This window comes from Orcinus orca, chromosome 17 (genome assembly GCF_937001465.1).
Source record: "Orcinus orca chromosome 17, mOrcOrc1.1, whole genome shotgun sequence".
Lineage (NCBI taxonomy): Eukaryota > Metazoa > Chordata > Mammalia > Artiodactyla > Delphinidae > Orcinus > Orcinus orca.
Window position 1 is genome coordinate 46,813,987 of NC_064575.1, and position 26,803 is coordinate 46,840,789.

Consider the following 26,803-nt stretch of genomic DNA (forward strand, 5'->3'; position numbering starts at 1 on the left):
AGTCCGGATTGCGCCGGCTGCGCGGGGCCGCTGGCTGCACACCCTGGGAGGCTCGGGCGGGGGAGCAAGCAGAGTCTGCGCCCGGCGCCCGGGACGGGGAGGAGTCGGACCTTCTCTGCAGCCGCTTTCTGCGCCCGGCCGGGTAGGTGAAGCCGGGGTTGGTTGTCCGGCGGCTCCTGGCGGGCCGGGAGAGGAGAAGCGAAACTTTCTGGGCGCTTCCCACCGCGGTCCCCGGGCCGTCGGCGGCGCGGGGAGGTGTCGTCGTCTCGGGCGGCGGCGACCGACGCCATGTTGGGGTCTGTGAGAAACGGGGCGCTCCCGGGCCGCTCCCCTCGCGCTGGGGGAGCCGCGCCCGCCCGCCGGGCTTGAGGGCAGCCCGCAGGGCCGCGCCGGTGCTCGTCCAGTCCACGGGGCCGCGGGGAGGGGGCCGGGCAGACGCGCGAAGGGGGCCCCGAGGTCGGGCGAGAAGTGAGGCGTGAGGACTGGTGTCCAGTCGTGGCCACCGGCGTCTTAGGGTGCCAACATCTTTCTATCCAAAAAGTTTTCAGGGTCTGGGCATCAGGGATGTTGTAACTTGAACAACATTTTTATGTGATTTCGGGCAAAAAATGGCACCGCAGAATTTGCTCTGATAGAAGCGCTGGCTCTAACGCCTTACTTATTTGGAGTCTTTTAAAGTCGTATGGTCTTTTGACGAATTTAGTTTTCCTTTAAAATTTTTATTGAAGGCCGAGAGCTTGCTGTTCATGTGTCTTGAATACCCCTGCGCGCTCTTAGTACAGTAGCAGTAACTTGTGAGTGTGCGGTGGGAATAATGGGTGGTATTAAGGTTACAGATAACCAAGCCCTTCTGTGTAATTCATAGACTCACAAAGTGTGTAAGCTGATAAATACCTTCTTTGTTGTGTTTTAGTACGTTACTGAAAAAAATTCAGTAAAGACAGACACGAACGTTCACTGAGAGACTTAAAGGCATGTGTTGTTCACTTAGGAATAAGGTGAAGTGATCTTGACATTGCGAGGTTTTTTCCTTCACTTTAGTTCCTTAAAGGTGCATGCCTACCTTGTTTCGAGCATTTACATTTTTCTGTACTCTGGTAGCTCATGGGGTCCTGAGGTTAATTCAGTATTAACGAAGGCTTCTATTTTAAATCGTTTCGGGTCCTCACAGCGTTGGAGGTGAATGGTATTAAGTTACTTATTTGGAAAGCACATGTAATCGCCTCAAAAAATAAAACCTGGTGTACTGACCAAGGAAGGCATCAAAAAAGATTCAGCTTGAATCACCCTAGTAAATGAATGTAAATTACTAGTTTTAATAAAGGCATCTGAGTTTCCAAATTCTGTTAATTGTACTGAAAGCACTCTTAACCACAAATAAGATAAACCCTTCAACATGTCTTGGAGAATTTCTCTTCTTGAACTGTAGGTAAAAATATAGCTTCTCAGATTTGATTGCTAATTTTCTTAGGGTTTTCTTTTTGTTTTGCTTCATTGTCAGGTAATTGCCATTATACATATTTATTTTTCTGGATGTAAGAGTTACCGAGACTGAGGTGATTTAACTAACTTCACAAATCTAGCAGCCAAGCTGGTATTTAACTGAGGTCTTATGACTGAAGCCTTCTCATTTTTTTTAATAGCATAACTTTGCAGGGTACATAACTCATTCCTGTGGTGCAGTCTGTGTCCACCTTGGTTCCTCTGTCTTAGCTGCTCTTTCTGATTTTAATTTAGTTCCTCAGCACATATATTTCCTAGAGTATTTCCTAGGAAATTTCCTGATTTACAAGGAAATTTTTCCTCTTAAAAATACTCACTTGAGCATATACTCTTTGACGCTTTTTTGCCCTGTTCTCCTTATCCCACCCCCCCTTTCTCCCCGAGAATAATTCACTTATCTATCCTATTGCATCTCAGTAAATATAACATTTATCTGTCATGGCACCTCCTTGACAGCAGGCATTACATGAGGTCTAACTTGCCTCTTCATCCCCAGCGTCCCAAGAATATAGCAGATGTTCAGGAAGGGTTTGAATGGATGAATACACATATGTTTCTTGTAAATATACTTCATGAATTTCTTGTTAAATTGTACTTTCCATGGGCATAAGTAGTTAAATCTTCTCTAATTGTTTTTGGGAGGGGGGATTTACCTTGGTAACTCAATTAATTTTGGACTGGGGATACAGAACTTGAATGTTATGAAATTTCCAAGTACATAATGGACTGAAGTATAATCAACAAAAAAGCAGCAGCTGTGGGTCAACAAAAGGATAATAATCGTACTTTTAAAGTGCAACTGTATTTAGTATTTGCACTGAATGGAAGTAGAGGTAATGCCTGAAAATTTTGAAGGTCATATTTATACATTTAAGCTCTTTGATAGAGCAACTCTCATTTCTCTACCAATTATTGTTTTGCTAGAATTGTCTTAGAATTTTGTTTTAGAATGCCTTGCTTATTGGAAAACATACAACAATTGCTTTTCTATTGATAAGTTTATCTTTGAGAACCAGCTTTGTACCACCAGCTGCATGCTTAATAGCAAGGTGTATGCTGGCTTAATAAAATAGTCTTTGTAGATATACTCTCACAGTGCTGTTTTAAGTTGCAAAACTTAAACTAGGTGGCGTTCTGTAATGAAATTACTGTAGAATTTGGGGTTAATTCCCTGCCCCCATAACTTTCTCTCCAATAACTCTATAAACCACAAACTGTGTGCTCAGTTTGGGAGGTCCTGGGAGAGAATATAGAAGGCATTCAAGTAGTTGCTGTGAGTGCTAGAGAAAGCAAGTTGTATGTAGGGTGGATTGGAACCAAAGCAAACCAAACCTGAATTCTAGGTCGGCTCCATTCTAGCTTGTGACTCTTGAACAAGTCACTTCACTTCTTTAAGCTTCACTGGACTCACTTGTGAAATGGACACAAAAGTATTTGCCTAACAGTGTTGTGAAGATTTACTATGATGTTTGTGGAAGTGCGTGGTGCAGGATATTCAGTAAGTTAATTAGCAAATGAGCAGAGTGGCAGTTAATTATAGAATTTTAAAAGGGAAGCAACCTTTAGAAATACATACTTCAGTTCTCAACTTTGGTGCACATTAGAATTCCTTGAGGAACTTCTGAACCCCACCCTTGAGCAAATCAATCACAGTTACTGCGTTTGGAGTCAAAGCATAGGTAGCTTTGCCAGTTTTTTGTTTGTTTGTTTTAATGTGCAGTCAGGGTTGAGAACCATTAATTCAACCTCTCATCTCCTTATTCTCTTCATTTTGTTGTTGAATGAAGTGCAGAGAGAGGTTAAGTGCCAGCCAAATTCCCCGTCAGGTTAGAAAGAATGAATTTGCATTAGAGGAAAGTGACGTGCACAGAAGTTAAAATAACAGTTACCTTCATTTCAGAACAGAAAGGCCACATTTGGAACTACAGTTCACTAAGCCCGGTGGCAACTGTCTCCACTCTGCATTAACAACCTACATGGATGCCTGTGTTATTTAACCTTATCATCATTTAGACCTCAGGCCTTAATCTGTGACCAGAGGTGATTCAAGGGCCTGTTTTCCATCATAACTATGAATCAGCTTTTTCTCATCGTCACCTGCAGTCCCTCCTATGCTGTTAGTTTTCTCGTTTTTTTCCAGTCCTGAACTCTATAGTTCATATACTGTGAACCCACTAGTACCACATAGTCCTCCTCTCCTCGACCTTTGCTGTATATAACTGGTCAGTTCTCAACTTGTAAATATTACCTTTTACTTTTTCTACTTTTGTCCCTGCGTAGCACTCCTGAAAAAAGTCACATCTGTGGTGACTGTTAAATATTTGTTTTCCAGCTGCCTGTGTACTAGTTCCTCTCTAATGCTTTCTTATCCCAAAGTTGACTCGTTTTCTCTGTTGCCTTTTCACTCTTAGGTTGCTAACCCCAATCTTGAAATGCTTGACTCTTAACAGATGACCTTGCTTCCTTCTATGGATTTTATGATGTGAATTTTCTGTTTTCTTTTTTCCATCAACTTTTTAAATCCCTTTCTCCTGTCCATTTCCATAAGCGGAACTATCCTTAATTCTTTATACTTGTTTCATTTAAACAGTGGTTGGGGAAAAAAATAAAAAAGATTTTTGTATTCTTTGGTTATATTTTTATTAATTATACCTGTAACTTTGTGTTTATTATATTTTTCTCAACATTCTTTGCATTTTGTTAATTTAAAAACTTTTTTCTTTGTCTATGAGAGAATATGTGTTCAATATAAAATAATTAGGCAATATCAAAATATTTCACCCTAGTACTTAGAGATAACCAGTACTAAATTTTTGGTGGGTGTCTTTCCAGACTTTAAAAAAAAATTTTTTTATATTGCATGTGCTGTTTAAAAGCTTTTATTTAATAAATTGCCATATTTAACAGTTTTCCACATTAGATATTAATCTGTGTTCTCCAAAAAGCTATCTAAAAATCCATTATATGGATATGCCCTAATTTGTTTCACTAATGTCCTGTTGTTGAACATTTAGATTGATTCTGACTTTTCAACATTATAGACAAAGCTACAGTGAACATCTTCATGTGAACAACTTTGTACACTGCTCTAATTATTTTTTGCATATATTCTTGGAAGTAGAATTGTTGTGTAAACTTTTTAAAGTGATTATATTGCCAAAAATGGCATTTAGAAAGGTTATTCCAGTGTATACTTTCAAGAATATGAGTGCTTATTTTTTCCACATCTTAGACAGGTGAATAATACATCATTTAAATTTTATTTCTTTGATTAGCACTGAGAGCCAACATTTTTCCATTTACTGGTCATTTTCATTTGTTCCTTTGGAAATTGCCATTTGTATCTTACCCATTTTTCTTTTGGGATATTTTCCTTTTATCTCATTGATTTACAGGAGCCCTTTATATATTAAAAATGTTGACCCTTTGTCATATTGTGCAACTTTTTCTTTAACTTTAAGGCTTTTTTCCTCTTAGTGTTGAAATTTAAAATTTTTACGTGGTAAAATGTTTCCTTTTATGGTATTTGGCTTTTTTTAATGTTATATTTAGCCATTCCTCTCTAGGGCTAGAAATTTAAGTTCTGTCTGTCACTATTAGACTTGATGCCAGAGGGAAAACTTTACAGTACAGCCTCCCTTCCCCGCAACCCCAAGCGTTTGTTTCTCAGGATAAATTTCTGTGATTAAAAATTCCAGGGTCAAAGGGCAGTGCTTTCTGAAATATTACTGTACATTACCTTCAGTCCTTGATTTTTTTTCCCCACGTTTCACTGCTTATTGTGACCTTTTGGCACAATGAGGTCATTTAGTCTCTGAGACTTGGGAGACATGTGAAAGCATGTTGAAAAGGTGCTTTATGCTTTCTTGTCTCCCCTTTTCTCTCCTCCTGCTTTCTAAACTAGGCATTCCCCAAAGTTTAGTCCTCTGCCCTCTCCTCTCTTCCACAGCATCAATGATCATCTCTTCACAGATAACTCTGAAATCTCTTTCTGTCCTGGAGCTCCCTGCTCATCTTGGGGTTTCTGTTTTTCTGACAGATGTTTGTCTTGTGTATACCTTGAAGGTACTTCAAGATAAGTATGCCCCAGACTGATTTCTTCCCCTCCTGAAACAAAACTAGCATCTGATCTACCCAATGGATTATGCTTAAACCTTTGAAGTCGTCTTATACTCACTTTCAAACCCATTCAGTTGGTTCCTCAATCCTTTCTGCCTTACCTCAGTAGTCTCTCTTACTTCCATCTTCCCCTTTTTATTTCTGCTGTCAAATTTGTGGCTTAGGCTTTTGTTTCCTCTCACTTAGAGACTACTGTAATATGCTCCTGCTTTTTTTGCCTCCAGTTTTGCTTCTTTGGTAGTCTCTCCAGTTCATCCTGTGTTCTGCTTCTGTGGACTTATTAATATTTTCCTATTTCCTATTTTCCTTGGTCTTCCCATTGCCTCTACAGTGAAGTCTAAACTGTTGAGTGTGATGCTTACTTTCCTCTGCATTTTGGCTCTTCCCTGTCTTGCCAGGTTTCTAGTTTACCACTATACATTCTCCACGTCCTACCTCCTTCAGCCTGGACTCAATTATTTCCTCTCTGGGGAATATATTCTATTTGTACACCATCATCTCCTATCTCTCTCCCTCTCCCCTAAATAGTTTGACCTACTACTTTTGCTCTAAGGCCCAGCTTGAATTTCTAGACATTTAAGAGTTGTTCCTAAATATTCCCCCTGGTCAAAATTAACCTCCCAACTACACTCTTTGGTCTAAGGTTTCATCACTCTTTTTATTTTTTTTAGTTAAAAAAAATTTTATGTTTTTGGTTTGTTTCTCCTCTGCTCCTTTAGATTTTGAGTGCACAGATTGAGGTAATCATATTCCTCAGTTCATAGCATACTATATGAGTACCAAACACTTTCTTGTTTTGTTTGGTGTTTCCTTCCTTATCAGTTACTTCCATTATCCTCTTTCCTGTAGAAACACACCCTAATGTATAATACATGAATTATATATACTTGTGTATATAAACTTGGGTATATGTCTGTCCTCCTTCACAAAGATTGTTAGTTTTGAGTACTTCTATCTTTGTACGGAGTAAGTAATCAGTAAATGTTTGCTACGTGAAATTCATTGAAAATTATTGATTTTACTAGCTTCCATATTGCTTAGACTAAAAACCCAGGGATTTAATTTCAATTTTACTCTTCTACATCTAGTTTAGTTATGGCAATCCTGAACATTACTGATTCTTTCTTTTCCTGTTGCAAACTTCAGACTCTCATCAACTTTCCCTTTTACTTTTGCAATAATTTTTCAGCTGGGTCCTTTCAGTCTCTCCCTCCTGAAATCTTTCACTGTTTCCACAGTTATCTTAGAAGAATCCAGATCAAATCAGGCCACTCCTTCCCAGAGCTTCAAAAAGAACTCTCAGGAACCAAGAAGATCTCGTCTTATTTTTTTCTCCCAGTTTTCTACTAAATATCTCTTCTCCAGCCTCTTCTGCAGCTGTACATGTAACTTTTTAAAAACACATTTGTACTTGCAGAGCTTTATGCCTTTACGTATCATGTTTTTGCCTCTTGAAGTTCACAACCTGTTTTCAGTGTATTTTTCAGAACCTGTTTCAAGTGTTCAGCTGCTGCGTTCTTCCTTACCGCTTTAACGTTTTTATTATAGTATTTATTTCATTGTGCTTTTTATTAAAACCTTGTGGGAACATGTCTTAATTCCCAGTGTCTGGTTCATTTTTGTTTTCCCTTTAACACAAAGCATAAAGTCTTGAACATAGTGAGTAGATTGTAACTGCTTTGAAAAATACTAAAGAAAATTTGTTAGGGATGTGATGGGTACCAGCTTTATTTTTCAAATATTATACAATGATTTAACAGCTGTCAGCACTGTACAGCTGCCCCTGTACAAATACTTTTTGAAATGATGAAGTTTTTTATCTGAATATTGATGTTGAAAATACGCATACACCATCATTTTTTATTTGCTAACTAAACAGCTGTGCTTTTCAGTAAGAGAAGAAATCATTTTTATATATTATCTTGAGATTGAGATTTTAAAAACAGGATCTGCTATGCTCAATACTTAGAATTCACAGTTAGATACCATAGTTAAATAGACGAGAACATTTGCCTTGTAAATTTAAAATCTGTGGGCCTAGTGAAGGGTGTGGTTCCTGTTTTGTGTGAAAATTAGTACTATGGATGTCAAAAATGAAGTCTTTGATTTTCATAAAACTCAAGGTCAAGAAGCTGCTGCTGCTTTTAACTGCTCAGTGCACAGTGATGGCATGTATATGCAAGCAATTTTGTAGGTGCTGTTGGGAATACGAAGTTGTAGGAAATGATCTTCTTTCTTTCAGGAACCTCCAAATTTGTTGGGAATAAGCAGGTATACAAGTTTTTATAGAACATAATAGAGGGCTTCCCTGGTGGCACAGTGGTTAAGAATCTGCCTGCCAATGCAGGGGACACAGGTTCGAGCCGTGGTCCGGGAAGATCCCACATGCCGCAGAGCAACTAAGCCCGTGTGCCACAGCTACTGAGCCTGCACTCTAGAGCCCACGAGCCACAACTACTGAAGCCTGCATGCCACAACTACTGAAGCCCACGTGCCTAGAGCCTATGCTCCACAGCAAGAGAAGCCACCGCAATGAGAAGGCTGTGCACCACAACGAAGGGTAGCCTCCAACTAGAAAAAGCCCATGTGCAGCAACGAAGACCCAACGCAGCCAAAAAAAACCCAAAACCAAAACCAAACAAAAAACAACGTAATAGAATATAAGTGCCATAAATGGTACAGGTAAAATGGTATGATGATTTAAAGGTAAACAATATGTGCCTATGAGGTTACTGAACTGACTGGTAAGATTTCAGAACAGCAAGTGGGGAAGGACATACTGAGCTCAGGTAGAGGAGAGGAAGCTCAGAGCATAACCTGGGAATAGCTAGTAGACTGGTTTGACTATAACAAAGAGAACATACAGAAAGAGGTAAAACTGAAAAGATAGACTGGGCAGGCTGGGGCTTGACTGAAGGGCTTTGAATACCAGGTCAAGGATTTTGGAATTAATTCCGCTGGCCAGGGAACCTTTGGTTGTTAATAGAGAGTTCCCTGAGCATAGCTGTAGTTAAAGAATATTAATCTTGCCTTGTGTGGCATGGTTTAAATGCTGAAGACTAGAGGACTTGTTTCAAGCTTGAGGTTTGTATTCTTTCTCTTTCTAAAGACCTTTTTTTTAAACTCCCAATGTGACTGTTCTGGTTTTCTAAATTAATTTTTAAAAATCTTGGGCTTCCCCGGTGGCTCAGTGGTTGAGAGTCCGCGTGCCGATGCAGGGGACACGGATTCGTGCCCTGGTCTGGGGAAGATCCCACATGCCGCGGAGCGGCTGGGCCCGTGAGCCATGGCCGCTGAGCCTGCGCGTCCGGAGCCTGTGCTCGGCAACGGGAGAGGCCACAACAGTGAAAGGCCCGCGTACAGGGAAAAAAAAAAACTTCGACTGTGGCTTAGTCATTCTTTGTATACCATGGTGAGTGTCTCTATCAAGCCTAACCTATGTGAAACTGCGTTTACTAACACCCTAAATTAGTCATTACTTTACTTTTCACTTCCTTTTAGTGTTTGAAGAATTATTTTCAGCATACGTTTACTTATTACCATGTGTTTTAAGATTTTTGTGTCAGCAGTGGCTTTCTCCAAATACCTAATAAGGTCCACATGAGTGAAATATTTCTGGAATATTTATTTCTGAAGGTAGCAAAGTATAATGGAAAGAACATGCATTTTTTACAAAACTGGCTGTGCGACTGGGAAAATTCCTTAACTAGTCCATGACTCAATTTACTCTTTTGTAAAATGGATATGATTATCCATTTTAACAAAATTGAGATTATTAAATGAAATAGAAAAATGTGGACGTGCCTAGCACGTGTAGGCGTTGAGTAAATGCTTTTTCTTTTTCCTTTCTTGGTTAAGCCTGTAGTATAGTGCATTTGGGTCTACTTTTCAGTAATAGGCAAATTTAGTGCCTACAAGAGATATAAAACAAATTACTATGGCTCTCTGTAAATGTGATTCAAAGTTTAGAAGTTTCAGTTCTTATCAATCCACCTTTATGAGTTTAAAATTAATATAAAAGATTGTTCCTTTCTTTTTTCTTATCTAAGAAATGAATGTTTCCTTGATCACTACTGATTTCTGCAGTACATATTGTATAATTGGTTTGCCACAGTGGCAGAAATGCTAGTGGAAAGGGGAGGGAAAAACTGTCTATTCTTATTGATAGAATATTTAAATTTTCTAAAATTCCAAATTTAATTTGCTAAATGTTCAAGTATTTCTTCTTTGTGTTATTCTTCTAGTATTTTATTGAGAGTCTTTAGAATTTCCTAGAATTTCCTGATTATTATTATGCTTACTAAATTATAGAACTTTTGAAAGTAAAAACTGCTCTGTCCTTTGCATATGGTAGGTGCTTAGAATAATTGTTCATTTGACTTAGGTGCATTAGGAGAGAGGGGTAGTTTGTTCTAATACCTACACATTTGCCCAGGGAGGATGTACCTCTGATAGTTTCTTGCTGCTTTAAAAAAAAAATCTCTTCTTTCCCCACTTTCCTGTTTGTCTCTCCTTTTCCTTTTACAGTTTCTAGTCTTAATTCAGCAGTAACACAGATTTTAAAAAATCAATTGATATTAAGACATAGTCAAAAGTTTGATTAAAAATTAATTTTTAGTCTTAGTAAACCAGAACTATGGCCCATCTACTATCAGAGTTCATTATTTTAAAGACAAGAAAGGGCTTTGCAGATTATTTTATTCAAGGTGGTAGCTGGTGTGTGTGTGTGTGTGTGTGTGTGTGTGTGTGTGTGTGTGTGTGTGTGTGTGTGTGTGTGTGTGTGTGTGTGTGTGTGTGTGTGTGTGTGTGTGTGTGTGTGTGTGTGTAGAGCAGTTAGGTAGCTTGTATGAAATCTCTTATTTTAAAGAGCACCTACGGAGCACCTACTGAACGCTGGCAGAAGACCTCAGACCTCCCAAAAGGCAAGGAACCCCCCACGTACCTGGTTAGGGCAAAAGAAAAAACTAAACAGAGACAAAAGGATAGGGACGGGTCCTGCACCAGCGGGAGAGAGCTGTGAAGGAGGAAAAGTGTCCACACACTAGGAAGCCCCTTCGCGGGTGGAGACTTCGGGAGGCGGAGTGGGGGAGCTTGGGAGCCGCGGAGGAGAGCACAGCAACAGGGGTGCGGAGGGCAAAGCGGACAGATTCCAGCGCAGAGGATCGGGCCGACCGGAACTCACCAGCCGAGAGGCTTTTCTGCTCGCCCGCCGGGGCGGGCGGGACTGGGAGCTGAGGCTCCGGCTTTTGTCGGAGCGCCGGGAGAGGACTGAGGTTGGCGGCGTGAACACAGCCTGCAGGGCGTTAGTGCACCGCGGCTAGCCGGGAGAGAGTCCGGGGAAAAGTCTGGACCTGCCGAAGAGGCAAGAGACTTTTACGTCCCTCTTTGTTTCCTGGTGCACGAGGAGAGGGGATTAAGAACGCTGCTTGAGAGAGCTCCAGGGACGGGCGCGAGCCGCGGCTAAAAGTGCGGAGCCCAGAGACAGACATGAGACGCTAAGGCCGCTGCTGCCGCCACCGGGAGGCCTGTGTGCGAACACAGGTCACTAGCCACACGCCCTTCCGGGGAGCCTGTGCAGCCCGCCACTGCCAGGGTCCCGGGATCCAGGGACAACTCGCCCGGGAGATCGCACGGCGCGCCTCAGGCTGCAACGTCACGCCGGCCTCTGCCGCTGCAGGCCCGCCCCGCACTCCGTGACCCTCCCTACCCCCCGGCCTGAGTGAGCCAGAGCCTCCGAATCAGCGGCTCCTTTAACCCCGTCCTGTCTGAGCAAAGAACAGACGCCCTCCGGCGACCTACACGCACAGGCGGGGCCAAATCCAAAGCTGAGCCCCTGGGAGCTGTGAGAACAAAGAAGAGAAAGGGAAATCTCTCCCAGCAGCATCAGAAGCAGCGGATTAAAGCTCCACAATCAACTTGATATACCCTGCATCTGTGGAATACCTGAATAGTCAACGAATCATCCCAAATTAAGGAGCCCTGTGGATGAAAGGCTCTTGGTGCTGCAGCCAGGAGTCAGTGCTGTGCCTCTGAGGTGGGAGAGCCAACTTCAGGACACTGGTCCACAAGAGGCCTCCCAGCTGCACATAATATCAAACAGCAAAAATCTCCGAGAGATCTCCATCTCAACGCCAGCACCCAGCTTCACTCAACGACCAGCAAGCTACAGTGCTGGACATCCTATGCCAAACAACTAGCAAGACACGAACACAACCCCACCCATTAGCAGAGAGGCTGCCCAAAATCATAATAAGTCTACAGACACCCCAAAACACACCACCAGACGTGGACCTGCCCACCACAAAGACAAGATCCAGCCTCATCCACCAGAACACAGGCACTAGTACCCTCCACCAGGAAGCCGACACAACCCACTGAACCAACCTTAGCCACTGGGGACAGACACAAAAAACAACAGGAACTACGAACCTTCAGCCTGCAAAAAAGGAGACCACAAACACAGTAAGATAAGCAAAATGAAAAGACAGAAAAACACACAGCAGATGAAGGAGCAAGATAAAAACCCACCAGACCTAACAAATGAAGAGGAAATAGGCAGTCTACCTGAAAAAGAATTCAGAATAATGATAGTAAGGTTGATCCGAAATCTTGGAGATAGAATGGACAATAGAATGGACAAAATGCAAGAATCAGTTAACAAGGACCTAGAAGAACTAAAGATGAAACAGGCAACGATGAACAACACAATAAATGAAATTAAAAGTACTCTAGATGGGATCAATAGCAGAATAACTGAGGCAGAAGAACGGATAAGTGACCTGGAAGATAAAATAGTGGAAATAACTACTGCAGAGCAGAATAAAGAAAAAAGAATGAAAAGAACTGAGGACAGTCTCAGAGACCTCTGGGACAACATTAAACGCACCAACATTCGAATTATAGGGGTTCCAGAAGAAGAAGAGAAAAAGAAAGGGACTGAGAAAATATTTGAAGAGATTATAGTTGAAAACTTCCCTAATATGGGAAAGGAAATAGTTAATCAAGTCCAGGAAGCACAGAGAGTCCCATACAGGATAAATCCAAGGAGAAATACGCCAAGACACATATTAATCAAACTGTCAAAAATTAAATACAAAGAAAACATATTAAAAGCAGCAAGGGAAAAACAACAAATAACACACAAGGGAATCCCCATAAGGTTAACAGCTGATCTTTCAGCAGAAACTCTGCAAGCCAGAAGGGAGTGGCAGGACATATTGAAAGTGTTGAAGGAGAAAAACCTGCAACCAAGATTACTCTACCCAGCAAGGATCTCATTCAGATTTGATGGAGAAATTAAAACCTTTACAGACAAGCAAAAGCTGAGAGAGTTCAGCACCACCAAACCAGCTCTACAACAACTGCTAAAGGAACTTCTCTAGGCAAGAAACACAAAAGAAGGAAAAGACCTACAATAACAAACCCCAAACAATTAAGAAAATGGGAATGGGAACACACATATCGATAATTACCTTAAATGTAAATGGACTAAATGCTCCCACCAAAAGACACAGATTGGCTGAATGGATACAAAAACAAGACCCATATATTTGCTGTCTACAAGAGACCCACTTCAGACCTAGAGACACATACAGACTGAAAGTAAGGGGATGGAAAAAGGTATTTCATGCAAATGGAAACCAAAAGAAAGCTGGAGTAGCAATTCTCATATAAGTTATATATATATATATATATATATATATATATATATATATATGTAGTTTGCTTGAGTGCAGTGTTTTTTGTTTTCTGTACTGAATTCATTAGCATGGGTCGGTATAAAATTTAGCATAGGTCAATATGTAATTTGTAAACTAATAAGGTCTTAAAAGTCTTTTAAATTTAATTATTTATTGTAAAGAGCAGAATAGCATACATAAACAGGTGCCTAAGGAAAACTTGTATTCTAATATGGAACTCTCATGAACACCTTTTTTTTTTTTTTTTTTCTTCTAACGGTATGATAGTAGGCCATTTGATTATTTTTATGGCTTTAACTTTACAACAATGAAATATTCGTAAATTTTAAAAAGTATTTTTCTTTATTTGATGCGGGTGGGATACTGGAGAAATGAAAGGTCAAACATCTATTGAGGAATCCATACTTGTCTATATATTGTGTACTTTTATTTCAAGAACTGATTTAAAATTCCTAAAAGGATGCTATAATAAGTTATTATGCCATTTTACAGACTGAATTAAGTGAATTTCAGGGAGGTATGAAACTTGCCTAAGGCTATCCAGCTACCAAGCGGTAGAAGTGAGAATTAAATCCAGGTATACCTATAAAAAAAAAAAAAAAAAAAAAAAAAAGAAGGCGAGGGCAGCACCAGGGTATGGGGTTGTTAGTTTTATAGGGGTGAGTAATTTCATACGCTGATGAGTGGGAGGAGTATTCCAGCTATTTTGGGGAAGGGGTGGGGATTTCTAGGAATTGAGCCACCGCCCACTTTTTGACCTTTATGGTCATCCTTGGAACTGTCGTGGCACCTGTGGGTGTGTCGCTTAGCTTGCTGATGTGTTACAATGAGTGTATGCTGAGGCTCAAGGTCTAGTGGAAGTAGACTCGTCCGCCATCTTGGACCTATTTTGTTCTAATCAGTTTATGTTGTGTCCTCGGGCTATGTAATTCTTTTAAAGGTTGTGCCCTGCCCCCTTTCCTCCTGTTTCATATTGAATATATAATATTTACCAGAGTATGTTTTAATAATTAATACATGATATATTGTATAATTAATTTATATATCATATATATAATGATATCTATAGGTATTTGTTCTAATAAGTCATTAAAAATAAATGAATATTCAAAAAAAAAAAAAAAAGACAAGAAAGGGCCTTGCAGATTATTTTATTCAAGGTGGTAGCTGGTGTGTGTGTGTGTGTGTGTGTGTGTGTGTGTGTGTGTGTGTGTGTGTGTGTGTGTGTGTGTGTGTGTAGAGCAGTTAGGTAGCTTGTATGAAATCTCTTATTTTAAAGACAAGAAAGGGCCTTGCAGATTATTTTATTCAAGGTGGTAGCTGGTGTGTGTGTGTGTGTGTGTGTGTGTGTGTGTGTGTGTGTGTGTGTGTGTGCGTGTGTGTAGAGCAGTTAGGTAGCTTGTATGAAATCTCTTATTTTAAAGACAAGAAAGGGCCTTGCAGATTATTTTATTCAAGGTGGTAGCTGGTGTGTGGGTGGGTGTGTGGGTGTGGGTGTGTGTGTGTAGAGCAGTTAGGTAGCTTGTATGAAATCTCTTATTTAGTGCCAGAGCTGAGATTAGAATCCAGGTCTTTTGGTTCATAGTTTATTGTTTTTTCCATTATAATGCAGAGTTGAATACTGAAGCTCACTGATATCAGATGTCTTGGATACGTGTAAGAAATTAATTAGGTGATTTTTTTGTTTTAAACTCACCTGCAGGGATGAGATAGAAGTATTGGTTTTCAGTAAGAAGAACTGGGCCATAGTATTCTGTGACAGTTGGGCTCTCTTCTCAATTGTAAATAGCATTCTGACTCTTTTTAAAAAAGAGTTTTTGCCTCTTCTAGTATTACATTTTTAACAGGTGGTAGACACTCCATTGAAGAACATATTAACTTTAGAAACAAGATGTTACCAAAAGACTAGTGTGGAACTTGGACGATGCAAATGTAGTTCTTGTCTACAGTTGTGAAGGAGATAACTTGAAACTTGGATGGTTTAATTTTTAAAAATTGGTATATAAAGCTGTCTTTATAAAAGTTAAGAGTGTTTCTTTGTTTTGTTTTTGGTATGCTTTTCCTGTGGTTCTTACATTTTCAACTGTGAATTAAGGCTGCCAGACACCATTTGTTGGAAAAGAAGACAGGAAATCAGTTGGAAAACTGTTGCATGTGTAGAGTTCTCTGAAGGAAATCAGTTGGAAAACTGTTGCATGTGTAGAGTTCTCTGAAGTGGCTGGATGTGGGATGAAACTAACAGATATAGTAGTAGTTTTCTTATCAGTAGTAGTAATGAATTAGAAAATATAATGTGGAAAAGAGACTAGATTCAAAATATCAACAAAAGATAGGAGATACTTGAATTTAAGTAATGTAACAATCTTGTGAGAAGAAATGTACAAAATTACTGGGCCATTAAACAAGATTTGAAACCTTGGGAAGAGATAGTATCAACCTGCTAGGAACACTGCAAGTGTAATATGAATTCACCAAAATTTCAGTGGATTTGGTCTCTATTTTTTTCACTTATTTATTGTAATTGGAAATGGTTCTAAACCTTAGCTGCACAGTGGAATTACCTGAGGAACTTTAAAGTGTCCCAGTACCCAGGCCAGACCAGTAAAATCAGAACATCCTGGAGGGAGGGATCTAGATATCAGTATTTCTTAACCTTTAATATCTATCATCACAACCTATTGGTCTCAGTTTTGTATTTTGAGTTTCTATTGATATTTTAAGCAGTTCTAATTATTTGTAGTGATTGATATTTTGTTATTATTTCTTAGAGATTTTCAAAACAAAAAGGAAATTTATGTATTAAAAAACATAGCTTGTTATTACCATATGGGTTCATTGGACATGTGTAAATCTAAGATATATTATAGGATTTTAGTGAGTGATCTTGTTTTTCCTATATCTTGAAGCATTTTACTATTTTATTTTCTTAGGAATTATTTAACCAAAAAGAAGAAAATAGAAGTGATGTAATTGCCTGGAAGGATGATGCAGTGATAAAATAAATCACCACTATTGCACCGTTTTTCAGTTTTATTATTACATTAACCAAAGTATTGCATCATCTTTCAAAAAGATACGAAAGCAGTTTGGAGATATCCTTAGTCTTTTTATTTTAAGCTTTCATTTAGCATATTTGAGAATTTAGATTTTTTTCATTTTTCATCTAATGACAAAGAAAAAATGAGCAAAACTAGACATTTCAGAACTATTAGACAAGTCACAGGGTGAGTGCAAAGAAACAGCAACACTTAAACTAATAATGATGGTGAAACATTATAAGTGAACTCTCAGACAATGAGCCTTCAGTTGATGATTTTCTAGATGAGTTTTCTCAAACTCAGAATTAATTAGTAAACAATATTCCTAAAAACAGAAATGGAAATATTATAGATTCATGCATGACAACTTATGAGCAGTTAGTTGCATTTAAAGGATACTATACTTTTGTATCTACATACCTTCAGTAACAGGAATGTAGAATAAGAAATTTGCTGTGTTTCAGTTTTTATAAAGATTGTTCTTAAAGTTATTGTTTTTTACTATTCGTTTATTCTTGTTTCTGTAAATTAGTTATAAAATGGCTTAAAATATTAAAAGTAAATAAAAAGGGTATTTTGGACTCAGAGAGTAAATTGGGATGGCTATTTTTTTATGGTATACTAAAGGTTAAGAGTTTCCCTGTGGTTCCAGGCAACTAAGGTTGGGAAACACTGTTCTAAGTAGATGTCATCTGGACAAATAAGCAGAAGAGATTAGGTAAAACATTTAAAAGGTTAAGTAATGGGAAATAGTCTAGTTTTACCAGGTGCATGGTACTGACAAAAGAATTATAAAACAGGTTAATGGATTAGACCAGACAGCCCAGAAGCAGTGTTATAATACTATATAAAAATTTAATATAATAGAGTGTCATAAAGCAGTAGATTAGATTATTAATACCAGTAAATAATAGCTACCACATGTTGACTACTTGCTGAACATTTTGTATGCATTATCTCATTTAATCCTCTCCCGATATAGCTGCTATTATTATTTCCATTTATAAGTGAGGAAATCTGAGGTCACAGAGTATTTGGTGATTCTGGAGCAGTTAGCTCCTTTAGAATACAAATATTTGAAAAGGAAAAAGGGTTTTTACCTATGACAGAATAAATTTCAGGTGGATAAAAGAATTAAATGTAAAACCTAAACCATAGAGAATAATAAATAGGTGCATCCGATATCTGGATAAGGGAAACTTAGGAGTCAGTCATTGGGGAAAAAATTACAAAGGAAAATATCTGTAAGTGTAACTACTTAAGAAATAAAACTCCTTTTGTGTCAAACACCATAAACAAAATTACAGCTTAATATACTAGGAAAAGCAATGAAATAACTGGGTTAATAGACTTTATATGTAATATACTCATATAGATTAATAACCTAAATGTATGAGTGTAGAAATACAAGTTACTAAACACATTAGAAAGTAGCTGGTCTCACGAGGTAACTATGAAATAAAATATTCAGTCAAATTGAAAGTACTGTTCTTTCCTGTTTTAGGACCTTTGTCCATAGTATTAGTTCCTTTGCAAGGCTGACTCCTCATCCTTTAAGACCCAGTGTGTAGCACCACCTCAGTGAAGTCTTTTTGAACTACTCAGTAAATGAGTTTTTCCCTATATCTTGGCACACTGCTGATTTCCTTCATTGCACTTCACCTTTTGGAATCACCTATTGGTTTACTTACTTACTGTCTTTCTCCTCCACTATACGCTGAGCTCTGAGAGGAAAAGGATAATGTCTGGCGTTTAGAAAGTGTTCAATAAAGTTATTGAATAAATATAATGAATAAAAGAGAAGTAAAAAATGAATAAAAATGAGATACCATTTAAAAAAATCTACTCTATTTGCTGAAATTTTTAAAGGAAAAAACTCTGTGAAACAAGGTGGGATGGATATAGTCATTGTGCTACTTGGTAAATTGGTGTTACCTTTCAGAATGGAAATTTTGTAAAAGATAGCAAGAGCTTTAAACATTAGTGCCTTTTGACCCAGTAATTTTGCTTCTTGGAATCTATCCTAAAGAAGTCATCTCTGCCAGAAGATGGGGAAGCATTCTTCCTAGCTCTTACTGTATTCACTGATATTCCTTCCTAAGAAAAGTAGACGGAAGTCCAATTGGGCCACATTTTATAGTTGTCTTCTGTTTCTTTTCATGCAGATATGCCAGGGACTCACTCCTTGGCTAGCCCCAGTATTCTTGTATTCTAATACTCTCACAGAAGTCTTTGAGTGCCCCCTGCTTGGGGCACCTCACTGTACAGGTAGTAGATTTGGATTTGGACTTTGGAGGAAAGTAAAGGGTCCTGTTTAGGCCCTGGGCTAAAGGGTAATGCCTTAAATCCAGTTTATTAAGAGCCTTGCTTTGGGGTGTCTGGAAGTAATCCAGCTAATGGTGGTACTTTGATTTCATTTTTGATTAATCTCCCTTCTCTCAGCCCCTCCCTTTTGTGCCCCCACCACCTCTTTCTCGTGTGTGTGTGTGGGGGGCCATTTGTGTATTCCTGGGGTTTCAAAATCAGTGCTTCCTTTCTTTTTCTTGTCAGACACGTACTGAAAACATTTTAGGACCAGCAGGGATAATGGAAAGGATTGCTTAAGGCCAAAGGCCTTAAGTTCTTTGTGCTCACTGATGTTCAAATATAGGTCACAATCCATTGCTGAAGTCAAGTGGGCTGCAACTATCATTAAAATAAATGAAGATGCTAGAATACATCATTCATAGAATTGTATATTGTTTGTAACATTGCAGTATGAAATATATTTCTTACCAGCGTCACTGTCAAACTTTGAAAGCTATTTGCTCCAGCCAAATACCAGTTAATGCCCCAAACTTGGGCTTCCCTGGGGGTGCAGTGGTTGAGAGTCCGCCTGCCGATGCAGGGGACACGGGTTCGTGCCCCGGTGCGGGCTGGGCCCATGAGCCATGGTCACTGAGCCTGCGCATCTGGAGCCTGTACTCCGCAACGGGAGAGGCCACAACAGTGAGAGGCCCGCATACCGCACACACACACACAAAAAATGCCCCAAACTTCACTTTTGTTGCATCATATTTAAACAGGGGGAAAGATTTATGAACAGGGATTCAGGCTTAATGTATTGCAGAATTTGAACAGTGAAACATTATCAGAAGACTGGCTAAATAAATCATGATGACTTACCCTTTCAGGTTATTTGCTCAAATTAGTATTCTTTTATCTTCAGTATTTTTAAGGTTTGCGGTGAAGGTCCAGAGGTTAGCAATAGCTTTCTTAGTTCTTATATAGAGAGTCAGTGGAGCCTTAAGAAATAATCAGTGTGCCATAATACACTGGTAACAGCACGGAGGAATCAGCTTTTGAGCCTCAGTTCTGTGACAGCCTTGGGCATGGTACTTAACTCCTTTATGTCAGTTTGCTCATCTCTAAACTGGAGCTAATAGTGCATATCTATCATAAGGTTGCCCTGGGTAGGAAATACAGTAATACATGTGAAGTGCTCAGCTCTTGCTTGGGCTCCCAGTGAGTAAATTCCAGGCTGTTCTGCCTGAATCTCTATTTGTGCCCTTAGTTTGCTCGCATTTCAGCTAATATTACTAGATGATTCTTTGGGAGATAAAAACTTCACAGCAGTTTGAGACAGTTAAAATCAGAAGATAATAAATGTGAAAAGCACTGCACAAATTTGTGGTGGTATTAATTCCAGTAGTAGCAATAATAGGAAACCTGTTTGCATTGCAAATGAGCTGATTAATAACTGTATAATGAGTAGAATCAGTAGTTGATTCAGGTGGGAATAAATAGATACTTTCAGTTTTCCACAGGTGCCAACGTATTTCTTGCCTTAGGACCTTTGTAGTTTTTCCTTTTGTCTGGAATATTCTCCCTCATCCTCGTCCCTCATGTATGCATATCTAGTTCTGCCCTATCAGCTGAAAAGATACCACTTTAGATACCCTGACCATCCAGTCTGAGTAGACTGAGTAGTCCCAGTGGATTTTTTTAAAAATCACTTTAAAAACTTACAATGTTAATCATTACTTGGGTCTCGATTGTTTTCTGTTTGCCTCCTCCCCAACTAGGATGTAAGCCTTGAAGAGCAGGGACCTTGCCTGTGTTGTTTATTATTTTGTCCTGTACCCAGATCAGTGCCTAACAAACACTTGTTGAATGTTTGACTATCATGTAAAGTATGAAAAGTTATCCATAATTGTACTTCCCAGAGATAAATAACCATTCTTGATATTATGGTATATAGTTTTCTAATTTTACATACTTACTAGTGTCTAATATTATGCTCTTATACCATATTTCGTTGAGTCTAAAGATGAACATGTTTTACTGTATTTTATGTCTCTAAAATTGGGATGTCGTATAATCAAGAGTTTGCCATGATTTAATTGGCAGCATTTTTCTTTCTCAATAGCACATAAAATGAGGCTGTGTCTTAAAATCAATAGCATCTTAGATTTGATGAAATTTGGTATGTATTTGAAACAAAAATGAGATCATTAGGTTCAACTCCCCCACCTAGATATCAATATTTTGAGCATTTTCCTGTATCACTGTATTTAGATCTGTCACTCTTAACAGATATCTAGCATATTATTAAGGGTGTATCATAAATTGTTCAACCAGTTCCTCTTGATGAACAGGTGGAGCTTTTCCAGTGTTTTTTTCTGTTACAGACAGTGTTGTGTTGAATATACTTGTACATATCTTTTGAGTGCCTGGATCAGTGGGTACACATATTTTCTGTAGTGTATGAGGGTACCTGTTTCCCTATATCCTCAGTATTACTGCATCTTAAGAAATTATTAAAATTTTTGTTAATCTGATGAATGAAAACATATCCTAATGTCTTATTCATTTATTTATGAATGAGGTTGAGCCTCTTTTCATGTTTACTTTTTAAATTTTCTCTTCTGTGATGCACTTGTGCATAGGGCAGTAGACTTTTAATTGGCTGGCAGATTTGCTCTAATTAGAAAGAGAGGCCATCACACTTCGGAGCCATGTGTTGTCATATTAATTTTTGGGAACAACTTTCAGGGCAGAGTCCACCCTTGTGGAAGGCAAGAGGGCTTTATAAGGACCCAGGATTAGGGGAGAGACAGAATTCAGGAATAATCAGAATTGTTGTATCCTTTATAATGGAGGCCAAGAAGGGTTACAGTCTCATCAGTTTGTGAGCTGAATACTGGAACTTAAACTATGCTCTTACTCTTTAAATGCTCCTCTCCTTTCTGATATGATTTGGTTATAGTATGGTATTGTTGGGTTAGTGGTCTGAAATAGGCACAACTCTGGGACTTGAGTGAAGTCAGTATTGGATCTGGAGATTAAATCTTTGATCATTTAAGACTAGATTAATGTGGGTTTTTTGCACATTGCCAAGATGTTCTTGTCAACCTTTTTGAGCACTTTTACTAGGCCAGACAATGTGTGTTTCAAAGATAGATATCAGATGGTCTCTGCCTTTTAGGTTCCATTGCAGCCTATGGAGAAGACAGATTTCAATCCTTCGGTGAGAGTGAGTCCAGAAGGTACAGGGAATATGAAGAGCACAGAGGAAGGTGTTTAGTCTAACAGAGTTTAAGGAAGACTTCTTGGAGTAGGTGTGATAAACTAAACTGAGTCTTGAAGGATGATAAGAGTTAGCTGAGGGTAGTAAATAGTAAAGGATACAAGAGCATGAGAGAAGATATGTATGATTGAAATGGACTACAGGTGGTAGGGTTTTCTTAGAACGTAACATTGGAGGTAAAGAGTGACTTATGATGAGTCTGGGAAGATAAGCAAGAACCAGATAATGAAGGGCCTTAAATGCCATGTTAAAGATTCTGCACTTTTTAGGTTAAGGGGAATAATCTTGAGTAATGGTGTGGTCAGATTTGCATTTGAGAGATCACTGCCTGAAGATTGATTTAAGGGGCAAGAGCTAAGGCAGTAAGGTGTGTTGGGAAACGATTCTGGTAATCCAGGTGAGAGGATTGAGGCTTTAGCTCAATGGTAATAGAGCCTACTGGAAAAATCATAGTTGTTTCTCTTATATAATATTTGGCCTTCTTGTTCAGAATCCCTCTGAGATTAAATTTCATGTAGCTGATGGCTTATATTCATTTTCTAATTATTTGTTGTTTTATGTCTGTAAGAAGTTTATACTTTTATAAATACCTGCTAATGATACTATATGGAGATGGTTAATAAATGTTTTTGATGATTATAAAAATTGGGAGATGTTAGCTCTTTTGGTATACTTAGTGATTATCTTAGAGGGAAACAATTGGGGAATTTTGCCTTTGGGTAGAAGTAATGATTTGTTAGATTAAATTTAGATTGTATAATTTTTTAACTTATATGAATTTATAATTTCTGTGTGCTGATTTCTCTCTCTCTCTTTTTTAAGGCTATTAGCAAAAGATGGTGGATCGCTTGGCAAACAGTGAAGCAAATACTAGACGTATAAATATAGTAGAAAACTGTTTTGGAGCAGCTGGTCAACCCTTAACTATACCTGGACGGGTTCTTATTGGAGAAGGAGTATTGACTAAGTTGTGCAGAAAAAAGCCTAAAGCAAGGCAGTTTTTCTTATTTAATGATATTCTTGTATATGGCAATATTGTCATCCAGAAGAAAAAATATAACAAACAACATATTATTCCCCTGGAAAATGTCACAATTGATTCTATCAAAGATGAGGGAGACTTGAGGAATGGATGGCTGATCAAGACACCAACTAAATCGTTTGCAGTTTATGCTGCCACTGCCACTGAGAAATCAGAATGGATGAATCACATAAATAAATGTGTTACTGATTTACTCTCCAAAAGTGGGAAGACACCCAGTAATGAACATGCTGCTGTCTGGGTTCCTGACTCTGAGGCAACTGTATGTATGCGTTGTCAGAAAGCAAAATTCACACCTGTTAATCGTCGTCACCACTGCCGCAAATGTGGTTTTGTTGTCTGTGGGCCCTGCTCTGAAAAGAGATTTCTTCTTCCCAGCCAGTCCTCTAAACCTGTGAGGATTTGTGACTTCTGCTATGACCTGCTTTCTACTGGGGACATGGCCACGTGCCAGCCTACTAGATCGGACTCTTATAGTCAGTCATTGAAGTCTACTTTAAATGATGTATCTGACGATGATGACGATGATGATAGCAGTGACTAAAGGCGTATTTTGAAATATTTAATCAGATGTGACTATCTGAGAAATCAGCTCTGGGGGGAATGTAAAATCCTGAGCTTTCTGTCAGTTTTGCTCTAGCCATGAATTTGCCTGAGAAACTTATAACCTATGTGCCTCAATATATTCTATAGAAAATAGGTCCTGTTACCATCCCCCAGCCCCAACTGCTGCTGCCACTCTCTCCTCACCTCCCCCAGCTCCCTATTCTTCTACAGGGATAGACTGTTGCGAATATATCAGATAAAGTTTTGGTTTCTTATTCTTGTTTTAATTCTAGACTATTTTCTTGAATGGTTGGGAAAAGACGTTTATTTAACATGTAATACACTGTTGTTTATTATATGTTCTGTTATATGGAAAAACTAAAAGCAAAGAATGATGGAAAAAGGAGTGTGATGTGGTCAGTTAATAATGTTATTAGCTTTTTTCTAACCTTCCTATCTAAAGGTTAAGATACCAGTAACAGAAATACATGCTTTGGAAATACTTTGTTTGGCTTTTTCATATACCAGGTGGTGCCTTATCATAATAGCACTGTTGCATGTAATAAGCCCCTACCTTCTCACTTTTTAGTTTGTTTTAAAAATACACTGGTGCTCTTTGAGGTGTAAAATGAATGTTATAAATGGGTGTAATTAGAAAATACTTCTCATTTGACAGCTACAAATAACTAAATTTAGAGGTTCTTTATTCTATATGAATATTTTTCCATAAATAGTTGTGATTATTGTATATTTTTACTTTTTGTAGGTATCAAATTATAGTTGTCATTCTGGGGAATTTGGTTTGAAATTTATCAAATACAAATTGTCATTGCATTATTGCTACTTTTAGTAAGACATATTTTTAGGTATAAATTCATCTGCTTTAACATTGTTTCTAGAATGAAAAATCTTATACAACTTCTTGAAATGAAACAATCTCTTAAAAAAAACCTCATGCGAGAGCACAGATCTCCTTAGGTTGAAGATTTGGAAGAAATAATGTATGAGAATGGTCAAGAGAGACCAGTTAAGTTTGACTAGACTTCATATCTGTGGAAGTATTTTCTCTTTCAGTGTGAAACTATCTTGAATTTACAAATATAGTGTTATATTTTATAAAGTTTTGTAAAGTCCCAAACAATATTTCTATTTTTGTAAAACAGTTGTATGTTTAATCTGTTTCTGAAATCATTTTGCAATCTATGGAAATAGAGTAGCAATTGGTCTTTCTAAATTGTGAACTTTATTGAGTCAGTCTAGACTGCTTTTAAGAAGAGGTAATTTTTCACTCTTTGCTTTTGAGGCAGCCATTAGGTTGAAAGTATATTTATCATATAAAACTTGATGCATTTTGCACTACTCTCTCCATTTGTATGCTGCAAATAACTGTAGTCTTTCAAATATGAAAAATCAGTCTGAAGTTTGTTTTAAATTCTAAATTCTTTTGTTTTAAAATCTTTAAATCTGGATATATTGCAAATGTCATGAGAGGTTTGATTTAATAACTTGTGATGGAGGATTCTTTGGTTTGGTTAAGGCACTAACTTTACTTTTAAGTTGTGAAAGCACCTGAGATATATAGATCTCCCTGTAGGAAATGTGAAAGAAAGGCACAACAGGTTTTTTTTTGTTTTGTTTTAATATCATGTGGACTTTTGTTTCTAAGCAATATTTACATATAATCAATAAACATATCCAAAAAGGACCGTGAAATCTGAGAAGTGCTAATGGAGACTTGCTCATACATAGGAACCTAGCAAATTCAGGAACCAGGGGGAAATGTTCTGAGATAACATTTATGTTGTCAACCTCTATTGACTCTGTTTTTACAATAAAAAATATTTTACAACTTACCTTCTGTGCATATTGTGACTTGAAGATTTTTTACCCCTTGCTAAGGTTAATGGAGATGTTATGCGTATTTTACCTCATTTCAGCAGCTGTGAGTGCCTTCTATATGCCAGGCATGGTTCTAGGCACTAGAGTAGAGCAGTGAACAGAAATTGCCTCCTTTTCATGGAGTTTACCTGCAAATAGAGTCCAAGCTGTGTTTTCTTCCAGAATTTTTTTCTGTAATTTTTAGAGCTTTTATAAATCTTACTTATATATAAACCTGAAATGATTTTGGTGCCAGTTTCTCATGCTGTTCTCTTGAATGAAATTTACTTGGACTGTACTGGATCCCCAGTACATTAACCAAATTGATAACTATTGGCATAAAGGAAGCAAAAATTTGTAGATGCCAAGGAAAAATATTAAATTGAATGCATACACCTTAACACAGGAATTCATGCCTTTGGGTCAAGTGCATACAATGGCCGTTTTATATAAAGTCATTTGTTTATATATCTTTGTCACTTTTATGCTGAAATTTTTTTCTTTTTTTGGCCGCACTGCATGCAGCATGTGAGATCTTAGTTCCCCAACCAGGGATCGAACCTGTGCCCCCTGCAGTGGAAGCACAGAGTCTTAACCACTGTACTGGGAAGTCCCTGAAATTCTTATAAATGGGTATTATTGAATTGTATACCTCTGATTTTTTAAACATTCAAAAATGTACTTGAGCTGTAATCTTTCTCTTGGATGTGCTAACTTGTTCTCAAATACATGTTGTAGCTTTATACAGTGTAGTAGCAATTATCTACAAATCCACATGATTGCTATACATTTTAGAAGATAAAATTGAATAGTAAAGTCTAGGATGAAAATACATGAAACTTTATTTTATTGATAGTAACTTTAAAGTTTTAATTTAAAAGCTAAATTATTTTCAGTTCATTCAACATTTATTAAGTATCTGTTATGTTAGGCTTCATAATATTGGTGTTGGTTGTTTTAAACTTTTTAAGCGTCATTTCTATAAAGGTTATTATCAGTGGCATTCTCTTAAAGTAAATTTCTTAAAAATTACTTTGTATTTGGCATCTGAAGTAATTGAAAATTTTTTTTGCAACAGTACACTTAGTATACCAAATTTCAACTCTAGAAAGTAGAATTTTAAGCCATTTAACTAACAGTATCGCTGTATCACTCTTTGCATCCACTCTAAATGTAGTATTTGGCAAAAACAGAAATCGGCAAAGGTAGAATTGCTTGGCTTGATAATCCTATCTTTTTAATTGATCAGTACTAAAAGGTTGAGGAAGTTGGTTGATAATATTGCTAACATTATCTTCACCATCCGAACCATTGTTATATTTAATTACGTTATTGCTGTAAAGCCTTGATGGTATTATCTAACAGTTTATCAAGAAAAAAGGAGTAGTCAGTATCACTTTAAACAGAT

At 38.0% G+C, this 26,803-nt stretch overlaps 1 protein-coding gene across 2 annotated transcripts; it reads left to right on the forward strand.

Moving 5' to 3' along the window:
• On the forward strand, window positions 1–25,370 carry PLEKHF2 (pleckstrin homology and FYVE domain containing 2). 2 transcript variants are annotated; one of them, XM_049700296.1, is made up of 3 exons: window positions 8–142; window positions 8,814–9,034; window positions 22,752–25,370. In XM_049700296.1, exon 3 carries the CDS (start codon window positions 22,766–22,768, stop codon window positions 23,513–23,515), a length of 750 nt encoding a protein of 249 aa, XP_049556253.1. In that variant the 5' UTR covers window positions 8–142; window positions 8,814–9,034; window positions 22,752–22,765; the 3' UTR covers window positions 23,516–25,370. The 2 variants fall into 2 exon arrangements, with proteins under 2 accessions (XP_033294153.1, XP_049556253.1); XM_033438262.2 differs by lacking the exon at window positions 8,814–9,034 and having other exon boundaries at window positions 1–142.
• Window positions 25,371–26,803: the final 1,433 nt, after the last annotated feature.